Below are 26,624 nucleotides of genomic sequence, written 5' to 3' on the forward strand. Positions count from 1 at the left end.
TACTAAAGTGTTGGTGCTTTAAAGGTCATTACCAAGAAATTGAGAAGAAACCATTAGAATAAGAGAAATCCTTTCAAGTCATTATCTGGTATAGGGCTTGCACCCAGGAAGGGAGCGTTTGGTGCAATGGTTATAACATTTTTTGAGATGCCCACATCCCATATCCCAGTGTCTGGTTTCCAGTTTGGCCCCCCTTCCAACTCCAATTTCCTACTAATGTGCACCCTTTGAGGCAGCAGGTCATGACATAAGTCTTTAGGCACCTGCATTGTATCCAGGAGACCCAGATTGAATTCCTGCTGCTGGCCTCACCTGGCCTGCCCTCAGCTGTTGTAGGCATTTGGGAAGTAAACCAGTAGATAGAGGATCTCTCTCTCTCTCTCTCTCCTCTTCCAAATAAAAATAAGCAAATGGATAAATGAAATTAAAAAGGCCTTGTATCCATAATATATAAATAACTGTAATAATTCAATGATAGAAAGACAAATAATCAAATTTTAAAATGAGCAAGTTTACATATATTTCTCCAAAGAAGATATATAAATGATCAGTCAGCCCATTCAAAGATGCTCAAACTCATTAGTAATTAAGGAAAGCAAATCAGAATCACAGGGAGATACCATTTCACACATCCTGGGATGTAATCAAATGATGGACAGTTACAAGTATTGGTAAGGGTACAGATTCAGACCCTTATCCTGTGGAAAACATCTTGGTGGCTCCTCAAAAAATTAAACACAAAATTACCAAATGACTACTCTTCGGTATATTCCCAAGAGAACTGAAAACATTTCTTCACCCAAAAACTTGTACACTGATGTTCATAGTATTACTCATAATAACCAAAAAGTGAAAACAAGCCCAAAATTTGCACCAGCTGCTAAAATGTGATAAGTCAAATATGGTATATCCAGTCAAAGTGGATCTTATTTAGCCATACAAAGGAGTAGAGTACTGACACAGGCGACAGTGTGGATGAACTGGGAAGCACCACATAGAAGAAGGCAGACACGGAAGGCCACACACTGTGCTGTGTGATTCCAGCCGTAGGAAATGTCCAGAGTAGGCAGATTCATAGACAGCTGGTAGCTGGCGGCTGCCTGGGGCTGAGGGGAGACGAGAAGGGGGAAGGGCTGCACATGGGTAAGGTTTTTTTCAGATGATGAAAATGATATGGATTTAGTGGTGATGGTTACATAACATGTGAGTACTCTGAAACTCACTAAATTGTACACTTTTAAAACGGGAACAACAAATAAATAATTCCAAAGAAAAACTGATGGACAGATTATCTGAATAGACATTTCTCAAAAGAATGAATGCAAATGACCAACAGTACATGAAAAAAATGCTCAAGATAATTAGCAATCAGAAAAATGCAAATCAACTGTAATGAGACATCATCTCACTTCAATTAGAGTGGCTATTACCAAAAGACGAAAGGTGACAAACGCTGGTGAGGATGTGGAGGGAAGGGAACTCATACACAGTTGGGCGGGATACTGTGGGAAACAATATGGAGTTTGCTCAGACTATAAACATAGACCTAACATGCGCTGCAGCTATTCCATTTGTGGGCACCATGCAAGTCATAGATCATGCAAGACGGAAGTGGAAATTGGAGAGCAAAGCACAAGCAGGAATGGAAGAACAAGCAAACAGCACAAACAGGACACCTGCACCCTAGTTCGCTCCGTTCAGTTCCGTTCACACCTAGAGCTGCAGGAAAGGGTGGAGGGTCCCTTAGGATAGACAGGCTTACGGAGAAGGAAAATGTCTGAGCTTGGTTCACCAGTGAGCTGGCTCTGCATGTGACTACAAAGACCGCACCTGCAAGAGGCGGTGAAGAAAATGTTCCCAGTGGAGAGAGCTATGGGTGCTGTGCTCAGTTATCCACTCGGGATTAGAGTGTGCATGGAGCAGCAGTGTTCGGAGCAGCTGGTGGGGGTGTGGGGAGACACACGCCGGGAGGCTGAGGACAGCGCACACGGATGGGCATCTGGAGTGGACATGGTGGGTGAAGGTTTCCATGTCATAGGTTAACACCCAACAGACAGCTCCCACCATGGGAAAGCTGCCGAACAATGAAGCAGACAAAATTACCTGGCCGTTTGGCATTAGCCAGCCGCTGTCCCGGCGCTGACAGAGTGGGCGTGAGAAGGGTCGTGATGGCAGAAGCAGAGGCTCTGCCTAGGCCAACAGCATGGGCTCCTGCGTACCACGCCGCTGCTGCTACTGAATTTCAGTCTGCCCCCAGCACAGACTGAGGCTAGCCCTAAACCTGCTCCATCCCTCTGGGAGACCAGTTGGCCATTCGGCAGCCTTTCCATCCCGGAAGGAGCAGTGATTGGCGTCAGCAGAAACATGCATTTTCTGGAAAAGGTTTGTCTTTCCCACCTGCAGGGCCTTGGTCACCTCCACTGTCTGAGGTCTTTACACAGTATTAAATCCACCCTCAGAAGATCCCAGATCCCATGGGACATGACGTCAGGCCAGTTCACAGCAGAGTAAAGGGACCCACTTTCCTACCGCATGGGAGTGAGGGCACTGGTCACGTCACATGCAGCAGGTGCCACTCAGAAATGGCTGGTCTGACAGAGCCCTGGAGGAGCCTCAAGAAGGTCACTGGGGAGGTCAGCTAGGGGGCTTTGGAAGATGGGGCCCCTGCCCCAAGGTGTAGGATACCTGAACTTGAAACACTACATAGGATGCTGGGCCCCCAGAGGACGTGAAACTGACTGGCAGAAACACAATTGTGCATTTAGATCACATTATGGTTAATATCCGTTATGTAATAAAATTCTTCAAATAAGAAAGTAAAAAAAAAAAAAACTATTAGGAGAAAACAGTCGAAGGAGAGAAGAACGAATAGAGATGTCCACAAGATGTCTAAGGAGATAGACAACAGCACAAAATGCCATCTATACATCATTTCCCTCACGGAGATCAGGGAGGATGGGTGATATTCAGCTTTGGTGAAGGCTGGGAGGGGCGCCTGTCTCCCGCACGCTTCGTTGTATCCGGGCATATATTTCAGAAGCTGATTTAGGTGGATAGTGGTGTGCACACTCTTCAATCCAGGAAATTCAGTTCTAGGGACTTACCCAGCAGAAATACTTGCATTTGACACAGCAGTTAAGACGCCACTTGGGATGCCACATCCCATATCAGAGTGCTAGGAATCCTGCCTCCACACCCACCCCCATCCAGCTTCCTTCTACCGCACATCCCAGGAGGCAGCAGGTAATGGCTCAAGCACCTGGGTTTCTGCCACCATGTGGGAGATCCAGCTAGAGCTCTGGGCTCCTGGCTTTGGCCTGGTCCAGCCTGGGCTATTGCAGATATTTAGGGAAGTGGATGGAAGGCCTCTGGCTGGCTGTCTCTCTGCCTTTCAAATAAACAAAATCAAAATGAAAATTTTAAAAATACTTGTTCAAATGTGGGAAGATAAAGTCCAAAGATTTTTAATGCAGTGTTATTCACATTAGTGAACAATTGAAAACAATGTTAATCAATAGAGAACTATTTAATGAATTATGGTGTAATGGAAATTGTTCACATTTCCTGGGAACCCTGTGTGGCTGATTTAATCCTTACAACCCCCTCAGGGAGATAGTACTGCTCCATCCATTTCACAAATAAGGGATTGAGGCAGAGAAGGTCTAAAAACTTGAAAACAAAGTGTTGGACATGTATGAGTGGTTTGATGTCACTTCTCAGGAATGGTCAGAGGCCGTGCCCGTGTGCGTGGACGTTACATCCACCTGTGGGAGGGAAGGTCCCGGGTGGCTACGTAGGAATCCGCTCACAGTGAACTCTGAAGACTGAAGGTCAGAGTGGAAGATTTCCATTTTTGCTTTATACATTTTCCGTGTCTTTTGAATTTTTTTTTTAAAAAGCCTTCGTTTTGTAATTTAAGATCAGCTTAGTAACCCACTGCCTTTAACTCCAAGAAGCTCCCCTGAACTCAATCCATGTGCATGATGTGCTTCCTTTGCACTGACTGAAGTAGGCTGCAGGAAGAAAGGGCACTCGGGCCTGGCTCAAGCAAGGAGGGGGCGGGGGTGGTAGAGGAAGGAGCAGGGAGACCAGACTGGATTGGAGCAGCACTCAGGAGCCGCTCGCATCCCCCTGCCGGCTGCCCTCCCTCCAGGCGACTCCTCGGCCAGCCCAACAGGCAGACACAGCTCCAGGATCCTCTGAGGCAGCTTCACACGGTTCAGACAATTCTTTTGGCACGATGTCTCATTCCAAGGAGTCAGACGAACTTGTTTTCTTTGTGAATGGGAGAAAGGTAAGATTTCGACAGTGCTGTGACTAAATTCCTGTAGAGAAAGAAATCGGGGGAGAAGCGATGTTTTATTACTGTTGGCCAGGGAGGTTTTAGGTTCCAGTGATTGCTGTGTGAACAGCTGACCGGCCTTGGGAGGACGGCAAGCCTAATCCACCTGTATCTGCAGGTCTTGGGAGAGAGAAGAGAGAGAGATGGGGTAGAAGGGCAGAGAAACTTCGTCTGTTACATCTACCCTGTGTGGCTATTACTTGTTCGAAAGCACTGGTGTTAGGATGTCCTCAGGAATTGCATTTGTATTCATCCACGTGTCAGGCATTGCTTTCTCCTGATTAGGGTCTTGTCACCACTCCACCCCTCCCCTAAGCCTGCATCACCTCCACCACACACAACCCAGGATCATTTTACAAATAGCCAATTTTTGGCCAGCAAGAAAAGTCAGAGCAGAAAGCCAGGAATAAGCTTCCCAGTTGGTTTACATTTTAACACTTTGCTCATCTTAAATCACGTAAGAGCATAAGCCGGTTAATGTTCTGGCTCCACTTAGTTTTGAGTTCTTGAGATTGACTGAAGCATAATCCATGACCACAATGTACTCTTTGCTTTCCACTGCCCTTGACACGCTGCACTGAGGTGCAACCCAATAGGCTTGTTTGCGGCATTACTGGCAAAGAGGAGGAGGAGGCAGTCAAAGTTGAAACCGAATGCCATGGTGCCGTGTGCTGGGCACTGCAAACACAGCTGTGACCAGAGAGGACAGCTCAGGGTGCACGTGCCTGTGTGGGGCGCCCAAGGGCACTCGGCTAAGCTGCTTGGTGCACCTGTATGCTCCCAGAGTCTGTGTTCTTCTCCCTGCTCCATGTTCCCTCTGCAAAGAAGGCAACAGTTCTTTAGGAATCCCTTCACCCATGGCAGGCGCGAGTGGGTTGTGAGAACATTTCCCCATTTGTGCTGGAAGAATGCTATTTGTCTACCACTGCCAGGGTCTTGTTTATGTAACTTTCCAAATGTGAATGAAGATCGAAGAGCAAGAAGTCTATTTTGTAGGTGGGGATGAGAATGAACATCTACAGTTTAAATCCCCATTCCTTTTACGTGGCTGTATTGTTACTCAATATTTCACCACTTTCTATAATTTTCCTGAAGCCAATGTTGTGCTAAAATGAAAATTCTGGTTAGGTTTCCTCTGAGACAAAGCCAAACATTTGTCCTGCCAAAATAAAGTCTAAGACAATAAAGCATTGTGTAATTTTATATTTGCAAAGAGTGATGTTTGACCAAGTCCGGCAAACAAGGTCTACACACATGCCAAATGGTTCTTACTATTCAGAAATAATGAGCCACAGGAAAGCTGCCTCAACCTGTATAATCGTTTCCTTTTCATAGATCGTGGAGAGGAATTCTGACCCCGAAGAAAACTTACTGTTCTATTTGAGACAGAAACGTATCCTTTCATTTGTTTGAGAAAGCAAGGCAAATGAGGAACTCTAGAAACTGCAATGGCCCTTGCACTTGGGGAACTTTTTCCTTCTATTGTACCTTGTTCCAAAGCATTTTCTTTGTGTAGAAGAGTAGAGTAAGGTAAGTGGCCCATCCGGCACATGGAATGGTCTGTGACAATAGTCCCACATTGAAGCCTGGATAATGATCACCTGGCATCTGGGTTACAATGTGGATTTTTTTTTTCAGCCCTATTCCCAAGGATCCTGAGTCCCTGAGACAAGCTAGTTCATGGGATCTTCTTGATCTGAAGCACATTTAGCTAAGGTTCTGGCCTCGGTCTCTAGGGCCAGCTGTGACCATGTGACCCCAGCCTGTGCTACCCACCCTGGAACAGAGGGTTGACTGAGGGTAGCCCTGAGGAGTCAGTCCCAAAGTGTGCCTAAGCAGTCTGCCCCCGGAGGTTGTTCTGATGGATTACCAAACTTCCAGTACAAGGTCAGACCAGACAGGTGTCCCTGGCAGGCTGGTCCTGGGCTGGTCTCAAGACTGGAAAACACATCTACACCTGCAACCAAGTGAGAAATGAGAGCCAGCAACCAGCCTGGCAAACACTGATATTTGGCCGCTATGTGTTTGGTTTTATACTTTAAAAAAGGTGACAGAGAGGGATTAAAAGCATCCTTAGAATATCCTGTTTGTGCACATTCTTATCTCTTGACATTTTCACATCCATATAATCAAATAAATGTCTCACAATGGTGTTGGTGTATCTCCCACGTTGCCTCGGGAAACCGGCTCTAATTCACTAGATCCCTTCTGCCCAGCCCTTCACCAATGTAAAAATGAATGGAAAGTTCAGGCATTTTTGTGTCAGATGGCTTATAGCTATTTTTCTTCTTTTGGGGCCAAATCCCTTAAGTTGTGCACGTGTTAGATTCTTTTCCAATTACTTTGAAACACTTCCTGTTTCAAAGAGTTGATAGTGGGAAGGGTCCAATTGTATTGGAAATTTTCAGTTCTCAGTGACTTGTGTACTGTTAAGTGCCTTTCTACTTCCTGACTTCATGCGAATTAAAAGAGAGAGCACTGAACTGAGGTTGTATTTGGAGTCTTTCTAAACCAGGAAGGAACAGGACTTAAAAAAAAATAAAAAGAGAGAGAGAGAGATTTTTTTTTTCTTTTTATTTGAAAGGCTGAGAGAGGGAGAAATCTTCCATCCACTGGTTCACTCTCCAAATGACCACCAATCAGGAGCCTGGAACTCCATCCTGGTCTCCCACATGGGTGGCAGGGGCCCAAAGATTTGGGCCATCTCCTGCTGCTCTCCCAGGCACCTTAGCAGGGAGCTGGATCAGAAGTGGAGCAGCCAGGACTTATACCACAACGCCAGCACCCAATTAGAGCTTTAAACTGAAGAGAAGTCCCCTCCCCTGATCTGCAGTTGAAGCTGAAGTTTTCTCCCTTGGCCGATGAGTTATGGGGCAGCGTAATGTGAGATGCCGTATTCTAACTGATGTGCACGTGGCACCAATTACTCGCAAGGAAGCAAGGTAGTCATGAAGGACTGAACCTCTCCTTATGTGTGAAAATTTAAGGCTAAGGGACTGAGAAAATTCAAGTTCCTCTTTTTGCCTTGACCATAACCCTTCCAGTCCGACTCACAGGGACCAAGTATGGCTGCGGAGGAGGGTCCTGTGGTGCCTGCACAGTGATGATCTCAAGATATGACCCCGTCTCTAAGAAGATATGGTATCCTTGCTCCAGACTCCCATATTGATTTCTATAGGATTTCACTCCTGGCATACTGTGGCCCATGTCCCCCTCAACAAAAGAAACTAAGCAACCTCAGTTTTTGTGAACTGGAACTAAAATAATCAATTGTAGATGTTGACAATTGGAGAGGGGAGGACCAAGATTCAACTGGTATCTATTGGGCTATCCCACTCTCTGCCCTGGGAACCAAAGTCGCCTCCACTCGGGAAGCGCACACTCTGGTGAAAGTGGTACATGACTCGCCTTACACCTGGTCTCTTCCACCTTCTGGAAGATCACATGTATCTTAGAGATGGTTCTGAGGGAGCAAGCTAGTTGCTTGTCTGGTCATCACAACTGACAAGCTGACATGGGCTTAGGAACAAACAGAGGGCATTTCAACTGCAGAGAGTTTTTTAAACAAGGTAGTTAATTCGGAGGGAGAAATGTCTTTCTTAATTCCAAATGGTAGAATGCTTATTTTCAGGAAGATGTATTCAAGCTCAGAATCATTTACATGATGGCTCAGCTCTAACATACAATCAGTTGTATTCATGATGGAAGAATTACTGTCATAGTCATCTAAACAGGTTTCTCTTTGTTTTTGTGTGTGTGTGTTTTTTTTTTTTTTTTTTTTTTTTTTTGGAAATTGCTGCTGTCACTGTGTCCTCGGCTTCACTGTGTAAACTCTGAAGTCACTTCTCTGTCACCGCCTGCCTGGTGCCCATCTGCTCTCTCTATGGGGCCGCTGTCACCACCGTAGAAGGCATAGGAAGCACCAAAACCAGGATTCACCCTGTTCAGGTAAGAGTACATGTTAACAAGTTGTGGATGAACATAGGGTCAGGCTTGTCTAGACCCTTAGGTTGTGGTTTTTAGAACACAACGGGTGCGCTGACAGTGTGGTGCAGTGTGTTAAGCCTGTGACAGCAGCATGCCATCTGAGCACCAGTTCAAGTCCTTGATGCTCCACTTCCAATCCAGTTCCCTGGGCAGGCAACAGAAGATGGCCCAAGTGCTTGGTCCCTGCCCATGTAGGAGAGTCAGATGAAGCTCCTGGCTTTTGCCTGGCCCATCCCTGGCCGTGGCAGCCATTTGGGGAGTGAACCAGTGGATGGAAGACACCTCTCCCTCTCTCTCCGTCTCTCTCTCTCCCCCTCTCTCTGTAACTCTGCTTTTCAAATAAATCAGTCTTTTTTGTTTTTTTTTTTAAAGGCAAAGATGGCAGATGAAGGTCTTTGTCCCCTTTATAAGAAGAAATATTACTCTTAGTATCCTTTTTTCCGTCTTGGCTTTATTACTATTTGAAGCTTATAATGCTTCCATAAAAGCTTGGAGAAGGCTCCCAGCCTGAGTCACTTTAGACTGTCGCATTGTCTCATGGACCCAAGGCTATCAGGCTCCCTCCATGAGTACCCTGGATCCTACCACAGAGACATGGAAAGGGCACCGCATGTTCCTCTTGTACTCTTTAAAGAAATGAGAAAAATAAGAAAGCATATTCTACGTTTGGTCCAGGTAAATCATACTGCTAATTCAAACCAGAGAAAATATTTTTATAGCCTGAATATTGGAATTTGTCATTTGTTGTTTTGATCAAGACCATATATAAGTTGAAGATGCACCCCAACTGCATTGTAAATTCTTTGAGGACAAGGATCGTATGTTGCTCAAAACACGCCTTCCTGTGCCACAAGGAATTGGTATCCCACAAAGGTTGTTCACGGGACATGGCGTCAGAGGCCAGAGGGAGGGACACCGTGGGCATGTGTGTCCTCTAGCTCCAGGAAACTCCTTCAAACCAGAAGCACACAGTCAGTTGCTTTAGTCTCAGGATGAAGTTTTATAGAATAAGTTTACTGAACACTCGTTAGTAAAAATATCCAAATGGGAATGGAACATCGGGGACCTGCCAGGATTGGAACAAAAAGTAAGACATGGCAATGCTGAAGTCGTCCTTATGGAGAGAAACCTTGACAATATGGCTCTCCAATTGGAATTCATGTGTGTGTGCGTGTACATGTGTGTGTGTGTGTGAGCACACATGGGCATGAGGTATGCCTAAGTGATGGAAGAATGAGGAGAAAACACAAAAGTAGATAATCTCGATTTCTGTGATCTTGACTAAGCCTAAACTGCACCCTTGAAGCAGAGCACTGGGCTCACATTGAGAATGCTCTTTCCCAACCACCTCAATGGAATCTTTTTCCCAAGAAAGCTTCCCTTGGTGTCTGAGATGTGAACAGTCATGGCACTTCCGGTTCTTCCTCCAAGCCCTGTACCTACTTTGAGCTGTACCTGTGCTTCACCTCTGAGAGCTTCCTAGCACTAAGCCCTCAAGCTGTGCACATCCCCCACTCCCACCTGTGTCCTTTGCTTTTAGGAAAGGATTGCTAAAGGCCATGGTACCCAGTGTGGGTTCTGCACCCCAGGAATGGTGATGAGCATTTATACTCTCCTGAGGAACCACCCGGAGCCCTCTACAGAACAGTTAATGGAAACCTTGGGTGGTAAGTCACTAGCCTCTTAAATTTGTAGGATCAGGATGGGGCTGGCACTGTGGCATAGTAGGCTAAGTCTCTGCCTGCAGCACCGGTATCCCATGTGGGTTATGGTTCGTGTCCCGGTTGCCCCTCTTCGAATCCAGCTCTCTGCTAGTGATCTGGGAAAGCAGTAGAAGATGGCCCAAGTGCTTGAGAGTGAGAGACCCAGAAGAAGCTCCTGGCTCCTGGCTTCAGATCAGTCCAACTCCAGCCATTGCAGCCATTTGGGAAGTGAACCAGTGGATGGAAGACCTTTCTCTCTGTCTCTCCCTCTCTCTGTCAAGTAAATAAATAAAATCTTTTAAAAATGGGGATCAGGATGCTAGAGCATTTTCATGCAAGGAATTAGGCTACAGGGCTTGACAAGGATGTGCTGATTGATCATTATGATCCACACCTCGTGAGTACTATTGGCAAATGTTTTCCATACCAATTTAGCAAGCGAGGAAACAGGCAACCAGCCAGAAAGTAAAGTGAATTTTCCATATGACTATTCCATTCTTGGGGCCGTATCAATTGTTCCTGGCAACTTTAGTGTGCTATGTATTTGCATAGCATACACTTACTAAAACAGTCTTTGCATGGGTGTCACTGATGAATCACAATGCTATTGGAATTGTATTTGGAAATATTTGGGCTTTAACATCTTTTAAGTATGTACTTAGAGCTAGCAAGAAAAGCAGTGACCTTTTGGGTTGTGTTTGCTTGTTGTTTGTGACTGTTGCTGTTACAGCTGCTGTTGAAGTATTCTTAATGCTTATGAAATCACAGACCCTTAGGAATTAAGGAGAAAAATCACTTATAACTTACAAACTTGCATTCAATTGAAATGCCTTCAGACTTCTAGAATGGTATTTCCCTTTTTTTTGTACCTTTAGGAACATTTTTATTCTTATTAAATTTCATATTTATGAGGGTACTTCAAAAGTTTCATGGAGAATGGTATTAAATGATAAGTTTCTTTGGTGCAAATATTTTAAAATCCATACATACTTTTTCATAATGTTCATTTTCCATGAGCTTTTGAAAGGCTGCTTGTATGCATAGCTTTCAAAGTGTTCTTGTGCCAATATAAACGTATATTTTAATTCCATTTTCCTTCCTGTTTTGAAGTACCCTCATGCATTCCATCCTGTCAAGATACTTTTTCAGTTTTCATGTTGTTTGCAAATCTAAAAGCATTGCCTACTGTCTTTATGTAAGTCACTGACAAACACTGAACAGAATAAGTCAAGCAGAGAACTCTGAGAAATTAACCAATGCTGTTCACACTGCTCTGTTTCATCAAGTGTCACGCATTGACCTTCATCCGTCCTCTCCTCAGAGGCACACAGGTGGGTCCCATGCACTGTGAAATCCCCGTGCACTGCTTTTATGGCACTGAGCAGATTCTCAACCTAGAATTCTTATCCCCAAAGGAAGTGGGGCTAGTTTTCTTGAGTATCCACCCTTCCCCATGCTCGTAGGCCCTTCCAGCAATCCTCTATTCCAAAATGGATCCAGGAAACTGCCTGGGAGGGAAGCCAGCCTCACCTAATATCAGTCTTTTTGGAAACCAAGATCTATGATTGCCTGTCTCCAGTGTTCAAACACTGCCCTTGTTTATCATGTCTCACAAAGATTACTAATCATGTTTCACAACCTCATTTGCAAATTATTTCAAGGCCCTGGGATGAAATTCACCTTGATTGATCTGACCCCTTGAATAAATTTAAAGAGGCTAAATGTTCTCTTAAAATTTTCTTGTGGAGCGGGTGTTTGCCTAGCGATTAGGCTGCCCAGGGCAGAATGTCTGCGTTCAGTTCCAAGCTCCACTCCCACTTCCAGTTTCCTGCAAATCTGGAATTTGGGAGGTAGCAGGTGATTGCACAAGTGAACAGTTCCCTGCAACCCACGTGGGAGATCTGTATTGCATTCCTGCTCCCAGCTTCAGCCTGGCAAGTGGGACTGAACCAAGAGTGGGAGCTCGCTCTCTCTTTCTCTCTCTCTCTCTCTCCTCCTCCTCTCTCTCTCTCTCTGCCTCTCAGAAAAACAAAATCTCTATGGATATTGGGCTTCAAGTCTTTTTAAATCAGACATATTTCATGCTTTTGGTTCATCAAACATCCCTTTGGTGAGAAATACAGATGTAAAAAAAATGAAGTTGTACTGCCTTTCTCTGACATCTGTTAAAATGTCCACCTTTCTTGGGTAGCGTGTTTGTTCTGTGTCCTGGGCAGTGTGCTTTGGTGCTGGCAGCATTTCCCACAAGTTCTATCCTAGTCTGGTATTTGGCCAGCTTGGCCCCACTGTATGCCACACGTTTTCTCTTCATCTTTAGTTTTACCCTGTGACTGTCATCATTGTCCTTCTTTCGTCATTGCTACTGAGAGAGCAAATGTGATCCAGCCCCCTCTCTTATTTCTCCCATATTCACAGTCATAGTCTCCACATTTCAGTTCCGCAAGCTTCCTATACCTTGTGTGTTATGTTCCCGTTCAACAATTCCTGGCCAATCACCGCTCTGTGTGTTTTGAAATCGGCTTTTCACATCCTGTGGCTCCCAAACAGCATCCAACATTCTTCTCTTTCCACTACGCTCTCTCTGTCATATCATAGGCTTTATGGTTAGCTTGACAGCCACACCCCTCATTGAGTCATGCAAGAATTTTCCAGCCGCTCTTCTTTTACAAGAGGTAGATGTTCTCAAACCTGAGTCACTGGAAGTCTTTCCCCAGATGAAGGTCTTTCCCCCCACTCTGTTCCAGTTTTACAGTTTGCTTTCGAGAAGTTCCATCCATACCTTTTATTGCACTTGGTGGTCTGGGTTATCCTAAACCCCTGGAAGTTCAATGTTGGTTCCACTGGTAGGGCAGTATCGTGGGTATGAAGGGGCCCCCAGTATGGCTATGGGAGATGCTGAAATGAGGTGTTCAGACAGAACCAAGAAACACTAAGGAAGCTGAGCTCAATAAAGAGAAAGTGAAATTCTCTGAATTTGGCCAAAAACTAAGGGGATAGGGGCAGATACCAAAAGCCAAGAAGGCTGAGAATCAGAGGATCCTATGAAAAATGTAGTGAAGTTGGGAAACGAGGGGTGAAGCTGGACCATGACCTTCAGCAAGCGTTGTGGCCCATAGAGTGATGCACGAGACCCTCTTAGGCTAATTTATGTCTGTGTCTCCTTAAGCTCCCACTCTTTTTTTCCTGTGTGGATGCTAGAAGCGTCCCAAATGTCCACTCACGTGTATATTTTAGGAGTGGGCATTTAGCCTAGTGATTAAGATACTGATGAAGACTCCACATCAGATTGCCTGCGATCAAAGGCCAGCTCCAGCTCCTGACTCCAGCTTCCTGTTAATGCAGACCCTGATAGGTAGCAGTGATGGCTCAAGTAACTGGGTTACTGCTACCTACATGGGAGACCTGAATTATGTTCTTGGCCCCAGGTTTCATCCCTGGTCCAGTCCTGGCTGGGAACTATGCCCTTGAACATGCTCCTCTAATCTTTGTAAAAAGTACTACCTCTGTGTCAGGATCCATTCTTCCAATATCTTGAGATGTTTTAATACCATCTAGCAACCATCAAACATTGTAAAAGACCTGAGATTTTTGCCTGCTCACAAGCTAAAGCGTTAGCTGGCCACAGTTTGATGGATGCTGATAGGAGACACTGGCCACAGTTTGATGGATGCTGAAAGGAGACAAAGGACTTCATTATTCATAGTGATAGCATAGCTACAATAGTAGCATCTGAAGCAACACCTCGAGGCCCACATTCCATCAGGCAATGTGAAGAGAGCGAGCTGATGCCTTCCTGTGCAGTGGATCTCACTGCAGGAGAGGAACCTTGAACTTAGGGAACTCAAGTCTTTGCTAATGGGCGGTAAGCCTCCCAGGATGTGACGTCATCTTTCTTGTAGTGGACAGTAGGCACATCTGCTCTCCTCGGCATGAAGATACAGTATTTTTCTTCTAAGGCTGTTCACTACACAAACATCCGTGAAAAGACACTGTCACACAAAAACAGTTGGTGCTCCTGCCCACGAGATGTGTACACTTCCGAAACACAACTTCCTCTTTCCATGGCCCTGCTCTTCAGGGGCTCCCTATTCTGCACCCTTTCCCAGAATGCACCTCAGGAATATATGTCTTCCGATAACGCTGGTTCAATACGGAAAACCTAGAGGGATTTCTAAGAGCTGATTTTTAGGGGAGAGAGGTGATGGGAGACCTAGCCATGAAGGAGGGAGCCAAGTCAGGGGCAGAGAGAAGTGGGTTCGGGTTGAAACGTTGAGTGTTTCCTTCCGCCCAGGTAATCTATGCCGCTGTACGGGATACAGACCCATCGTGGAGAGCGGGAGGAGTTTTAGTCCTGTGAGTATGAAACCACAGGTAGCCCCAGGGTCGCGCCCTCCTCCGCCTGCCCCTCCCCTGCCCTCCGCCCAGGTGAGGTTGGTGGTCGCAGTATTAGGTGTGAGAGAAGATGGCTTCTCACTTTGCCCATCTCGGTGGGGGTAACTGGACGTTTTTCTCAGAAGGACAGACAGGGAGCTCCTGGAGCGAGTTTTCTAAAGGTGACGTTTATAAAACAGTGTCTGCTAAGGGAAAACGGGGGAGGGCCTCCTCCTCCCGGCTTGCTTTGCGAGAGGGAAGGAGAGAGGCCGTCGCGGCAGCCGCACCTCGGACGGCGTCACCGCCTAAGCGAAGCAGTGTCGCGAGATAGAGGCCGACGTCCTCGCTGACCGAGACTCCGTCTTCAGTGAACACGCGTGGCCGATGGGGGTGCCAGGAGCGGCCATGCTCATCCTTCACGCCGTGTGCAGCCGGCAGCCCCCACGCCGCCTGCCCATCCACAGAGCCTCCGGGTGCCCCTCTGTCCCGCCCACTCTGGCTGTCACTCAGAGCACTCTGACGTCGGACGTAGGGGTTCTGTCCCACCCCAAGCACTTCTCCAGCTCTGCGGACGCCAGCGGGCTGTCCTACGACTGAATTCCATTCCGAGCCTGTTTATCTGGCGTTAGCATCATGTCCAGTAGGGCAAGCGTTCAGGCCCAGCGGAGGCCCCTCCGCAGATGGCCATCGCGGCGCTGGGCCTCTGGTGTTCCCCACCGACCAGCTCCAAACGCAAAGCTCCCACCACCCTCTCCTTGAGTGTGATAATTGGCTCGAATGGCTCACAGCACTCAAGGAAAAGCTCCACTCCTGTTTGCTGCTTTGTGATGAAAGATCCAGGTGAAGAGGTACACGGACAAGGTTTGCATGGGGCCCAAGCCCAGGAGCTGTCTCCATGGAGTAGAGGGGCACACCCCACCCCATCTTCCCCAACACACCGCAGGTTCACCAACCAGAGGCCCTCAGCCCTCCCTGTTCAAAAGTTCAGGGGCCTGGATCCCAGCCCTCCCTCTCTCCCCAGAGGTAAATGGATGAGGCTGGAAGTTTCCACCCTGCATCCTCCTGTCTTGCTGCTGACTTGTCCCAAACTGTCTACAGGTCCCCTCCTAGTCACCTCATAGCTAGCGTCAACTCGGGTGTGATTCTATAGGGTTCATTATGAATTAAAAAGCACTTCTACCAGTTGGAAAATTCCAAAGGTTTTAGGAGTTCTTTGGCAGCAACTAGGGACAACGACTAAAAAAATTTTATTATGTCACTCCCCTCTCCTAAAAAAAAAAAAACCTCTATAGAAACTAACTAATAAAGACTTTTATGTGGAATCATCAATTTTTTAAAAATACAAACTTCTTCTTGCAAAAATATACCCTATATAGTGCAGAAATTGTGTATCCAGAGATATTTGGATTCCAACTGACGAAGTTAAGATGGTGACAAAAGAGACCATGTAAGAAAATATGTCTACAAGAAAGGTAGAATGGAGAGGAGAGAGCTATACAAACAAAACAGACATGAATAATCCGTATAAAACATTCATTATTGTACCTCACAGCTCTAAATATTGCTATCCGCCTGAGCTGGAGAAGTAAGACAAATTGCAATAAAATCTATTTGCTTGTTCATTCATTATTTGAAATTATGGACTACAGAACCTAGGCGTCCTCCGTCATCAGCTATTTTTCACATCCCATTTCCTCATGGATTTAAAGACTGGTTGAATCAATTTAATTGCTTAGATCAGGTGGGAAGATAAGCAGAGAACAAACCTGGACCAGATTCCCAGGCTGAAATAGGTGGAGGGGTCAGAGATTGAGCATTGGGAGGACTCTCCAGTGGGGCCCATCCCCTGGGGCTGGAGGCTCCAGGGGCCCCAGGCCTTTCAGTCCTCCTGGAGAACACCTGCTCCCCACTCCACTCTTTGCAGAGGTTGTTTTGGAAATCAAATGCATTAATATTTAGCAGAATGAACACGATAAGCACAATGCCTGAACTGTGGCAGACAATCAAACACTGCAGCTATCAATCATCAGAGGGACTGCGAAGCTGTGTTTCACAAGCCGGAACTCTGTTATCAAAAGGCGTGCATGGTGGGCGTTATCCTAGTGGTTAAGACGTTCCCATTCCGCATCAGAGTGCCTGCTGGAGTCCCAGCTTGGCCTCCTGACTCCAGATTCCTGCTCATGCAGGCAGCAGTGGTGCCTCAGGTTGTTAGGTTCCTGTCCTGGGTGCCAGTTCGAGTCCCCGCTGCTCCACTTCCAATCCAGCTCCCTACAAATGCGCCTGGGAAAGCAGCGGCGGATGGCCCAAGTCCTTGAACTTCTGTACCCATATGGGAGACCCAGTAGAGGCTCGTGGCTCCTGGCTTCAGATCACCTCAGCTCCGGCTGTTGTGGCCATTTAGGGAGTGAACCAGTAGACAGAAGACCTCTCTCTCTGTCTCTACCTCTCTCTGTAACTCTGTCTTTCAAATAAATAAAATAAGTCTTTTAAAAAAATTATGGTTTATCAGAGGCTGGAGAGGGAGGGATTGGGAAAGATTGATTGACAGGTACTAGGTTATACTTAGCTAGGAGTTATAAATTCTAGGGCTCTATTGCACAGTAGGATAAAGATGGATAATGTTAAATCTATTGTATATTTCTTATTAAAAAAACCTAGAAGATAAGATTTTTTAATGTTTTATCTATAAAGAAATGATAAATACTTAAAGTATATTTATCCTGATTGGAAATGACACAATGTGTACATATTACAAAATATCACATAGCCTCCTCATTATGGGTGCAATTTTATATGTCTGTTACAATGTGGTAAGTACAAAATTAAAAACATATATAATTTGATAAACCGTGTAACTTTTCTAAGATTCTGTCTTCTTATCTTTAAATGGGATTATGATTACAATGTTTAAATTATTCTACACTGAGCATATACTGAGCGCTCAGCAGAACCTATGCTATAACTTATAACTGTTCACCATGTCTTAGTCTGCTTTGTGCTGCTGTGACAGAATATCACTGACTGGTTAACTTAAAATGAACAGAAATGTATTGGCTCACAGTTCTGGAGGTTAGGACATTCGTGGTCAAGGTCTGCACCTGGTGGGGGCCTTGTTGCGGTGTCATAACAAGGCAGGAGGAGTCACACTGGCAGAAGGGAAACAGAGTGTGTGGAGACAAAAGGGCACTGAACCAGGTCTTTATAAAGAACCCACTCCCAACAAAACAAACTCACTCCTTTCATAATGGCATCTTGAGGCTGGAGCCCTTATGACCAAAACACCTCTTAAAGGTCCCATCTTACAGTGCCATCACAATGGCAATGAAGTTTCAATGTGAGTTTTGGAGGGAACAAACATTCAAACCACAGCAAGCCACTACCACCACCACCATCACCATTACCATCATCATCACCACCACCACTATCACTACCACCACCATCACCATCACCACCATCACCATTACCATCATCATCACCACCACCACTATCACTACCACCACCATCACCATCACCACCATCACCATCATCACCATCATTATCACCACCACCACCATCATCACTACCACCATCATCACTACCACAACCACCACCATCATTACCATCACCACCACCACCACCACCATCATCATCACCATCACCACCACCACCATCACCATCACCACCATCATCATCACTACCACCATTATCTCCACTACCACCACCACCACCATCATCACCATCACCACCACCACCATCACTACCACCACCATCACCACCACCACCACCATCATCACCATCACCATCATTACCATCATCACTCTGGATTCTCTAATGTTGCCATCCTTGTTTTCTTCTATAGAGTTCCTCTTGCTGCCAAATGAATGGGGGAAAGAAATGTTGCTTGGATCAAGAAGAAAGCAAGGCTGAGAGCAAAGCTAATGTAAGAGTTTTTCTATCTGTTTCCCTCTCCTCTTTTTCCTGCAGCTTTTCCTATCCCACTGATGTAGTGTGAGAAGCCTGACTAACATGGTTTGGTGCTGATGGAGGGGCCTGGGAAAGTTTGAAAAACAGTTTTTTTTTCCCTCAGTCCTTCTATCCATTTCTTCCCGCTGACCCTCAAATGCTACACATCCACGTCTACCTGGTAGGAAAGGGATCCCCTTGGGACTGTGCCTGCTGGAAGTGGTCATTTTCCAAAAATGTGACCAGCATAGTGACACCAGCTTTGGCAAGAGTGAAAATGGCTTGAATCCCAACTCTGTAGCTGCTGACTCAAGTTTAATTTCTTCCTTGGTACTCCTGGGATAATACTTCAAGGAAGCTGTTGGAAAGACTAAATGATTGGCATCAGTGACGTACATTAATCCTAAGTACAGTGACAAGCACACAGCAATTGCTCATTAAATGCCAATTTTTCTAATAATTGACATTCAGTATTAATCTTTTTTTAATTTTTTTAATTTTTTTTTTTTAATTTTTGACGGGCAGAGTGGATAGTGAGAGAGAGAGACAGAGAGAAAGGTCTTCCTTTGCCGTTGGTCCACCCTCCAATTGCCACCGTGGACAGCACGCTGTGACCTGCGCACTGCGCTGATCCGAAGCCAGGAGCCAGGTGCTTCTCCTGGTCCCCCATGGGGTACAGGGCCCAAGCACTTGGGCCATCCTCCACTGCCCTCCCGGGCCACAGCAGAGAGCTGGCCTGGAAGAGGGGCAACCGGGACAGAATCCAGCTCCCCGACCAGGACTAGAACCCAGTGTGCCGGCGCCGCAAGGTGGAGGATTAGCCTGTTGAGCCACGGCGCTGGCCCAGTATTAATCTTAATGTCCATCTTTGCAACAGATGGCTCATAAAGACAATAGAAATTAGATAATATCTGGAAAATTAAAACTTTCTCTATATACACTATTTGATCCAGCAAATCCACTGCCAGGAATCTATCTGAGAGAAATAATTAGAGGTAAGTCAAAGATTTTATGATATACAGAAGTATTTATTACAATGTTATTTATAGTAACAAAAAGTCAGAGATAATTAAATTTTCAACAATAGAGGATTACTTAAATACATCAAAGCTTAGCCATGTATAAGGACTTATGCTACCTTGGAAAATCCTTTGTGTGGGATGTCTGGGCATCGGGTCTCTCTGGGAGGATGGACTGGAGAAGGGCCCACGTGGGCCCTGGAAGTGGTTTGGAGACTCTTGGACAGGGAATTCCAAGGTTGTGGGGACCCACAGCCTCTGTCTGGAAGACGAGGTGTAGGCTAAGTGGAAAGTCCCTTGTCCCTGAGGGTTTCTTTGTCCCTTGGGGAGTGGTATGGTGAGAAGGGGGCCAGAGCAGGAGCCCAGTTACTTTGAGCCTCAGGGCAATCCCAGGAATGGGCTCCTTGAGCTGCACCTGATGCTTCTGACATCAAAAGAAGTACAAGTTAGAGTGAACTCCAGGAGGACAGGCCTCTGACTTCTCATTACACACAAAACGGATCATTCCATAAAACCTAACAAAGGGCTTGGTCTACATTTCATTCATTCTTCTGCTGTTACATTCCCTACTTCTCCTACCCCCTAAGCATCAACTGATCACCCCTAGTTCCCGTTAGAACTTCTCATGGGTGAACCCTCCTGGGACTGGAGCATCCACCAGTTGGAGTAGATCTACTCAAAGGCCATTTCTCCCTTTGAGCTGGGACTGCTGCCGGTAGCACAGCCGGCTCTCACCCTGCTACTTCTGCATTCATCCCCCAGCTCCTTTCCAGCTAAGCCCTTTGGTCTCATTCACTCCTGAGAGTCCAGGTGACGGTGCCATAAAGGATCTTCAAAGCCATGGCTCTTCTTTTCTCTGGCCCTCCCCTCACATACCCAGCACAACTCCCCTCTTCCTCTCCACAGGACTCTCTCGTGACGTCAATGGTTATGTTGACATCATCATCATCTTTTATGTGTTCTCCCCCAGAGCTAACCCTCACGGTTCTCAGAGAGACAGGTTCTGGAGTCAGCTGAGCCTTCTCCTCTGCACTCCCCTCCCCTGCCCCAGACTTCTTCCTTCAGGCTGAGATGATTATTATTATTATTTTAAGGGAAAGAGTTTATTGGGGGAAACTCGACAGACTCAAGGGGAGGGGTGAAGAAGAAAAGAGGGAGAAGGAGAGGGTAAGAGAGACAGAGACAGAGGTCAGGAGATAAAGAGGAAGAGAGAGAGAGAGAGCCATGTGTTCAGGAGCAGGTCCTTTTAAAACTTTGCCCGGGGGGGGGGGGGGAGGGAGGGTGTGGTGGGCAGGGAAGCAGGAGCAAGGAATCCCATTAGGATGGAGGTGGAGCTTGACACTGGTGTTTGGGCCATGTGGCCACCTGGCTTCAGCAATGGCGGCAGGAGCTAGAGCCTGGGATGGTGTCAGGGTGTAGATTGCGCCATAGATAAGACCTAGCCATTTTACTAACATCCCCCATTTTGTCTTTTATAAAGCAGGAGTTGTGTGGGATTACATTAGTCCCAAAAATCCAGGAGGGGTAGAGGGACAATGATCTGTCTTTAGAGATACTTCCTGCTGACATGGGATGACAAGGTACTCTTTGCTGGCATAGGGCAATGTCTCAAGCTGCTATCTCCTAGGTGAGGAGCCAAGTATATCCCTGTAGCAGTATTTGGTTGACCTTCTGGTTGCTGAAGGCCTTGGTTTGTTCCATTATCAACTCCTATAAACACTTAAACAGACACAGTAGTATACAATATAGGGTGAGAATAGCAACCAATGATCCTAGGAGTGGCATTAACCAGGTAATGAGAGAGGATTTCATAGAGAAGAGGAAATGGGGCGGGGGGGGGGGTCCTCTGGACCCTTGTGAAGACTGTCTGATGAACATGGTTTAAAGGCAATCCCAGCCAAGACCACTCATCTTTTGTGGATAGAGGGGTTTGTCCATGGAAAAAAAATTCTGAACAATCATCCAACATTGAGCAGGGGAGAGGACCATCAATATACACAGGTTGGGAGTAGAGCCATTGATGTTAGAGTAGAGGCTATGATTACAAAGGAATGAGGCCCAAGTGGGCTAGATACAAAGGACAGAGTCATTATTAGAGGACCTAAGAATGGTGCTGTCTCAGCCAAATAGAAACTGAAAGAAGGGGCTTGATAATAATCTGGTGGGCTTTAAGACCTCGTCAATTATGAGGCCCAGACCTATCTATGTCTTCACATGGGGTACATCATAAGGGAGATGTGAACCTCCTTGGGAAAGACACCCGGTTGACTTCCACTACCTAACTAGCCTGGGAGGAGAGCTGGTGAGGTGAATGCAGGCTGCAACTCTAACAGGAAATTCACAGTTCTGCCTGCAATGTTGCTGACCCTACTTGGCCTTCCCCTCCACAGCAGTGGTCACTTTGGAAGCTGGGCCAAGTGCAGGGCTTTTCAGCTTAGAGCCAATAAGATCTGTGGCTCTGACCTGGGCGTCCTTTGACTCCAGGGCAGGTCCATTTCCAGTGATCCAACTCTTGGCTGGCAGAGCTGCCAGGGCTCTTCCATAGGCTGACCTCTTCTGAAGCCCAGGCTTTCCATATTGAAAGCCACTGCAGTGGACTGCAGGCTGAGATTAGTGCAACAGATCCCCCTCCTGGGCGCCTACCTGCCAACACCACCCATCTGACCCAACTCATGGCAGAGCTCTCAGAATTGCTCAGGAAGCTTTTCTGAAATGCAGTCTTCCTGGATCAGCCAGACCTCGCTCTGCTCTCTGCTGTGGTCCAAGAACAGCTCTGAGCTTCTTCACACCTGTCTCAGGGGACAGGTGCAGCAGTCTACAGGCCTGGGGCTGAGAACCACTGCAGAACACAGTCCAGTTCATCTTCTTAGAAATGCCAAATACTCCATCGGCCCCCAAATACGGCCTCAAGTCTGAAGCCTGCTTTGAAGACTTTGCACAGTCCCAGCTGACCTGCTTCTCACCTTGTCTCCTGCTAGCTTCTCCCCTCGGAGTCAGGAGGGTGTGCTGGACTTGGTTCTGCGCTCCACAGATGGCCTCTCTGCATCAGGACTGGCTCCATGCCCTGTTCTCCCACCTCCTCCAGGAAACCCCCCATCCATTCACTCCCTGACTTCCTGGGGAGTTGTCCTGGTACCACTCTTTGACACTTGGTGTCTGCTACCCATCTCTGCAGTTCATCTCCACTGCCACGCCCAGGGCCAGTTTGGTTCTGCTCGCCCATGCCCAGCCATCTCCAGCCAGGGTGAAGCTGAAGGTCCCGTCCATCTACCCCTGTCCAGGCCTTTCCGACCGGAGAAACCCAACACTTGACTGCTAGTGATGGTGATGCTCTTCAACCTTTGACTTTGTTTTCGTTGAAAAGACTAAACCATGAGTTTCTTCTCCTAAGGTTTGCACCAAGCTGTATGACAAGGAAGACTTTCAGCCCTTGGACCCAACACAGGAGCTTATATTTCCACCTGAACTAATGGTATGTTCTGTTTGGTCTCTTCCTCTGGGTTGAGTTCTCTTTTGATTCTGGCTGTGAGGAAAGGAGCAGTCCCATCAGCCCAATACTATTAGTCCTGCAGGTGTCTTTGTACTATTGTCACCCTCCTCAACCTGTGAGAGGCTTTTTTTCCTCCAGACTTTGTCCCTGGGCAGATCCACTCTGTCCCTAATCGCTCATCTAATGGAAGCTTTCTTCCTTGGAGTCCAGAACAAGACATCACAGGATCTATTCTGGGACCCAGGTATCTTTATTCAGATTCTGATTCAAGGCAAATTCAGGATACACACTGTATGCAGGTGAGGGCAGTTCCAAGCTTCCTATCTGAGATCATCTACCAGGGCTCAGAGCATTTAACTGCTTCCTTTCCTTTATCTCTTTAAATTACTCCTTTAGGCATTGATTTCACAAACTTCTACTTGGGAGCAGGGCACTGTGTGTCCCTCGGGATCTCCCAGGCAAATGGAGGAGCTAGACTGGGTGTCAATAACAGCCAACAACAGAGCCTACAGACTTGTGACTCAGCTTCTAGGCATAGAGCAGAGAGCTAGAGATGGGGTAGGGTGGCTTTCCGAGAGGCTCCTCCAGCGAGCCAAGCTGGAGCTAAAACTTGGATTCTCCATAGATAATATTGGGAAGTGGGAAAGGGAAAGAAATGGAATATGGAGAAGAACTGCTGGGCAAAGTGACAATCACATGCACTGGCCTGTGCCAGGGTGAGACAAGCAATGGAGATGACAAGGGCGTGGTGCGCTGGGGGCTTCCTCCTGTTTCCCTCTTCATCCCCTAGAGTGAGGCGGAGGCAGGCAGAGGCCAGATCCGGATGAGTTTCACAGACAACACAGAGCCATGAAAGGACTTTCACTGGGAGAGAGTCTTTTTTTTTTTTTTTTTGACAGGCAGAGTGGACAGTGAGAGAGAGAGAGAGAGAGACGGAGAGAAAGGTCTTCCTTCTCCGTTAGTTCACCCTCCAATGGCCACCGTGTCCAGCGCGCTGCAACCTGCGCACCGCACTGATCCGAAGGCAGGAGCCAGGTGCTTCTCCTGGTCTCCCATGGGGTGCAGGGCCCAAGCACCTGGGCCATCCTCCACTGCACTCCCGGGCCACAGCAGAGAGCTGGCCTGGAAGAGGAGCAACCGGGACAGAATCCGGCACCCCAACCGGGACTAGAACCCGGTGTGCCGGTGCCACAAGGCAGAGGATTAGCCTATTGAGCCACGGCGCCGGGAGAGAATTTTACCGTGTCTACAGTTTTGAAGGCTCCCTCTGACTCCTGTGTGCAGAAGATTGGGAGGAGCCACAGGGGAGTGCAGGGGGGCAGGGAGTTATCCTGTGGCTCAGGAAAGAGCCAATGGCATCAAAGATCATGGTGTAGGTAGTGGAGATGGAGAGAAGGTGCGGATGGGAGAGACATGTAAGAGAGATAATAAGTTGGGTTTTGTGGTAGATTAGATTTAAGTTGAAAAAGGAAGGGGCTGGCATCGTGGTACAGTGGGGTGAGCCGCCCCCTGCGTTATTGGGATCCCATACAGGCACTGGTTCGTATCATGGCTGCTCCATTTCCGATCCAGCTCCCTGCTACACACCTGGCAAAGCAGTAGATGTCCTGGGTTTGGATCCCTCTACCCGCATGGGAGAGCCAGACGGAGTTCTAAGTTCTGGCTTTGGCCTGGCCCAGTCGTGGCCATTGTGGCCAGTTGGGGAGCGAACCAGCAGATGGAAGATCTCTGTGTCCCTCCCTCTCTCTAACTCTGTCTTCCAAATCTGTGTCAAGAGTGACCTCTAGGCATGTAGGGGCAGGGAACATCCAACCCCAAATGAGGCCGGTGAAATCATTTGGTCTGGCCCTGCAGAGGCAACTCAGACAGAACTCAAAATTCAATAAACCCATAGCAGGCTAATTTTTAAGTTGATAATTGTGTATGGTCTGTGAATGATGTTACAAATATCCAAATGACCCATGGCAGCAAAAATGTTCCCCACCCCTGGTAGAGTTTGCACAATGAGTTACTGAGTTAGGGATACTGGAGTCAAGCTACCTTACAGGGCACAGATCAAAAATTCAGATTTTCATATCCTAGCCTTTTAACAAACCCAAAGAGAAGTGTCAAGTGGGTAGTTGAAAGCTCAGAGATGAGGTTAGGGCTGATTGTATAAACTGACAAGTAATTGGGATCAAAACCATGGACACAGTTGAAAACTTAGCTGAGAAGATGACTTGGATCTAAGTCCAAGGGAATTCCAGTGGCTAACAAATTAGGTAGAAGAACAAGTAAACCCGAGAGATGGGGTGGCAGAGGTTAGCAAGCGGGCATAACCATCAGAATCCGGAGGCATCCAGAAGTGAGGGAGGAGAGTGTTTTCAGGGTGGTCAGACACAGGGGATGTGCTGAGAGATCAGGTAGGCCGAGAGGGGAAGGGCACTGCGGCCCCCGGGACTAACCTTTGCAAAAGCAGGGAGGGCTGTATTGAGGAGAAAGTAGGAAGGCAAGAAACGGAGAGAATGACTTACCAGAGTACTTTGCAGAACCGGCAGAGAGAAAAAATTTACAAGGCAATAGCTCAGGGGAGTCTGGGGATGAGCAGCTTTGCCTTTTGCCTTCTCCATTAGTGGCCGAGTCTTGCATGTATTTAAATACCGATGGGAAGAATAGAAGTAAAAGGAGATGCTGAATTGTTAAGAGGTGGAAGGAGGGGTCTGGATGGCCAGACCCCTTTCTCTATTTCTTTCAGAAACCTTTCACTAAAACAGTCCTTCCAAGTCTGGGGGGAAGCCCCTGGGCATCCCGCACAGCTCTGTCCACCTCGGACAGGGCGATTCCAGTCACGATGGCTGCTTTCTTCCCAGGCCATGGGCTTGAGTAGCCCCGGGGGAGAAGGGTTGACTGCTGTTTCCCCATTCCCCAACACCATGATTCTCACTTTTTTGGTTTCAGAGCCACTTACCCTTAAAGCTTATGAAAGACCCTCAAGAGCTTTTGTTTCTGCGGATTATCTCTACCGACATGTGTGGTCTGAAATAAAGCTAGAAAATGTCTTACACATTTGCTCCCTCACAAGTCACAAGAGAAAGCCCATTGAGCATTAGCACAAATAGCATCTTGTGCATGGGGAATTATTATATTTTCCACAAAAAAAATCAGTGAGAAGAGTGACCATTTTTGTAAATCTCTCTCATAGTGGTTTAAATAAAAAGGCAACTGGATTCACGTATCTGCTTCTACATTCAGTTGCTGGTGGTTCCACACATCATGCAGGCTTTGTAAAACCCCACCACGTGCTCAGGAGAGAATGAGAAGGAAGAAAATTCCTATCTTTCGTTATAAAGCTGTTTTGACCTGGGACCCCTGAGAGGACTTCCGGGGCCCCCAAGAATGCCTGGACTACACTTTGAGAAGTGGGCCTGGTGAGAGGAACACACCAATTATTTCATTTATCAGGATTTGAATTCATTCCTGGGGACTCCCACCTTGCTGTCTCGCTTCCCAACAAAACGCATAACTTAAAGCAATGTTGGCAGAATCCTTATGATGAAGAATTCTCATTCAGCCAACCTGTCTTTAAGTACTGTTCCATTTCCAACAGCTTCCACCGTGGTTTTTGTTCGATGTGGAATTATTCAGCATGAAATCATCCACAGAGACAATGGAAATTTCACCGAAAGCTTTGGCCTTTTGATGGTTCCTACTCAGAAAGCAATACTTGTGCATAACATGTTCTTGCTGGAGCATCATCAAAGTTAATTACCAACAAATTAAACAATTCAATT

General features: G+C 46.8%; 1 protein-coding gene across 1 annotated transcript in view; it reads left to right on the forward strand.

Moving 5' to 3' along the window:
- Positions 1 to 4,124: 4,124 nt before the first annotated feature.
- Positions 4,125 to 26,624, forward strand: part of LOC133767119 (aldehyde oxidase 3-like) — a 136,162-nt gene continuing 113,662 nt past the window's right edge. The window contains exons 1-8 of the mRNA XM_062201333.1: positions 4,125 to 4,294; positions 5,678 to 5,735; positions 7,387 to 7,483; positions 8,182 to 8,290; positions 9,870 to 9,996; positions 14,324 to 14,385; positions 18,242 to 18,322; positions 22,756 to 22,836. Of these exons, the coding sequence (XP_062057317.1) occupies positions 4,241 to 4,294; positions 5,678 to 5,735; positions 7,387 to 7,483; positions 8,182 to 8,290; positions 9,870 to 9,996; positions 14,324 to 14,385; positions 18,242 to 18,322; positions 22,756 to 22,836 (669 nt within the window). The 5' untranslated portion in view covers positions 4,125 to 4,240. The remainder of the gene's footprint in view (positions 4,295 to 5,677; positions 5,736 to 7,386; positions 7,484 to 8,181; positions 8,291 to 9,869; positions 9,997 to 14,323; positions 14,386 to 18,241; positions 18,323 to 22,755; positions 22,837 to 26,624) is intronic.

Source organism: Lepus europaeus, chromosome 1 (genome assembly GCF_033115175.1).
Source record: "Lepus europaeus isolate LE1 chromosome 1, mLepTim1.pri, whole genome shotgun sequence".
NCBI classification, from domain to species: Eukaryota; Metazoa; Chordata; class Mammalia; order Lagomorpha; family Leporidae; genus Lepus; species Lepus europaeus.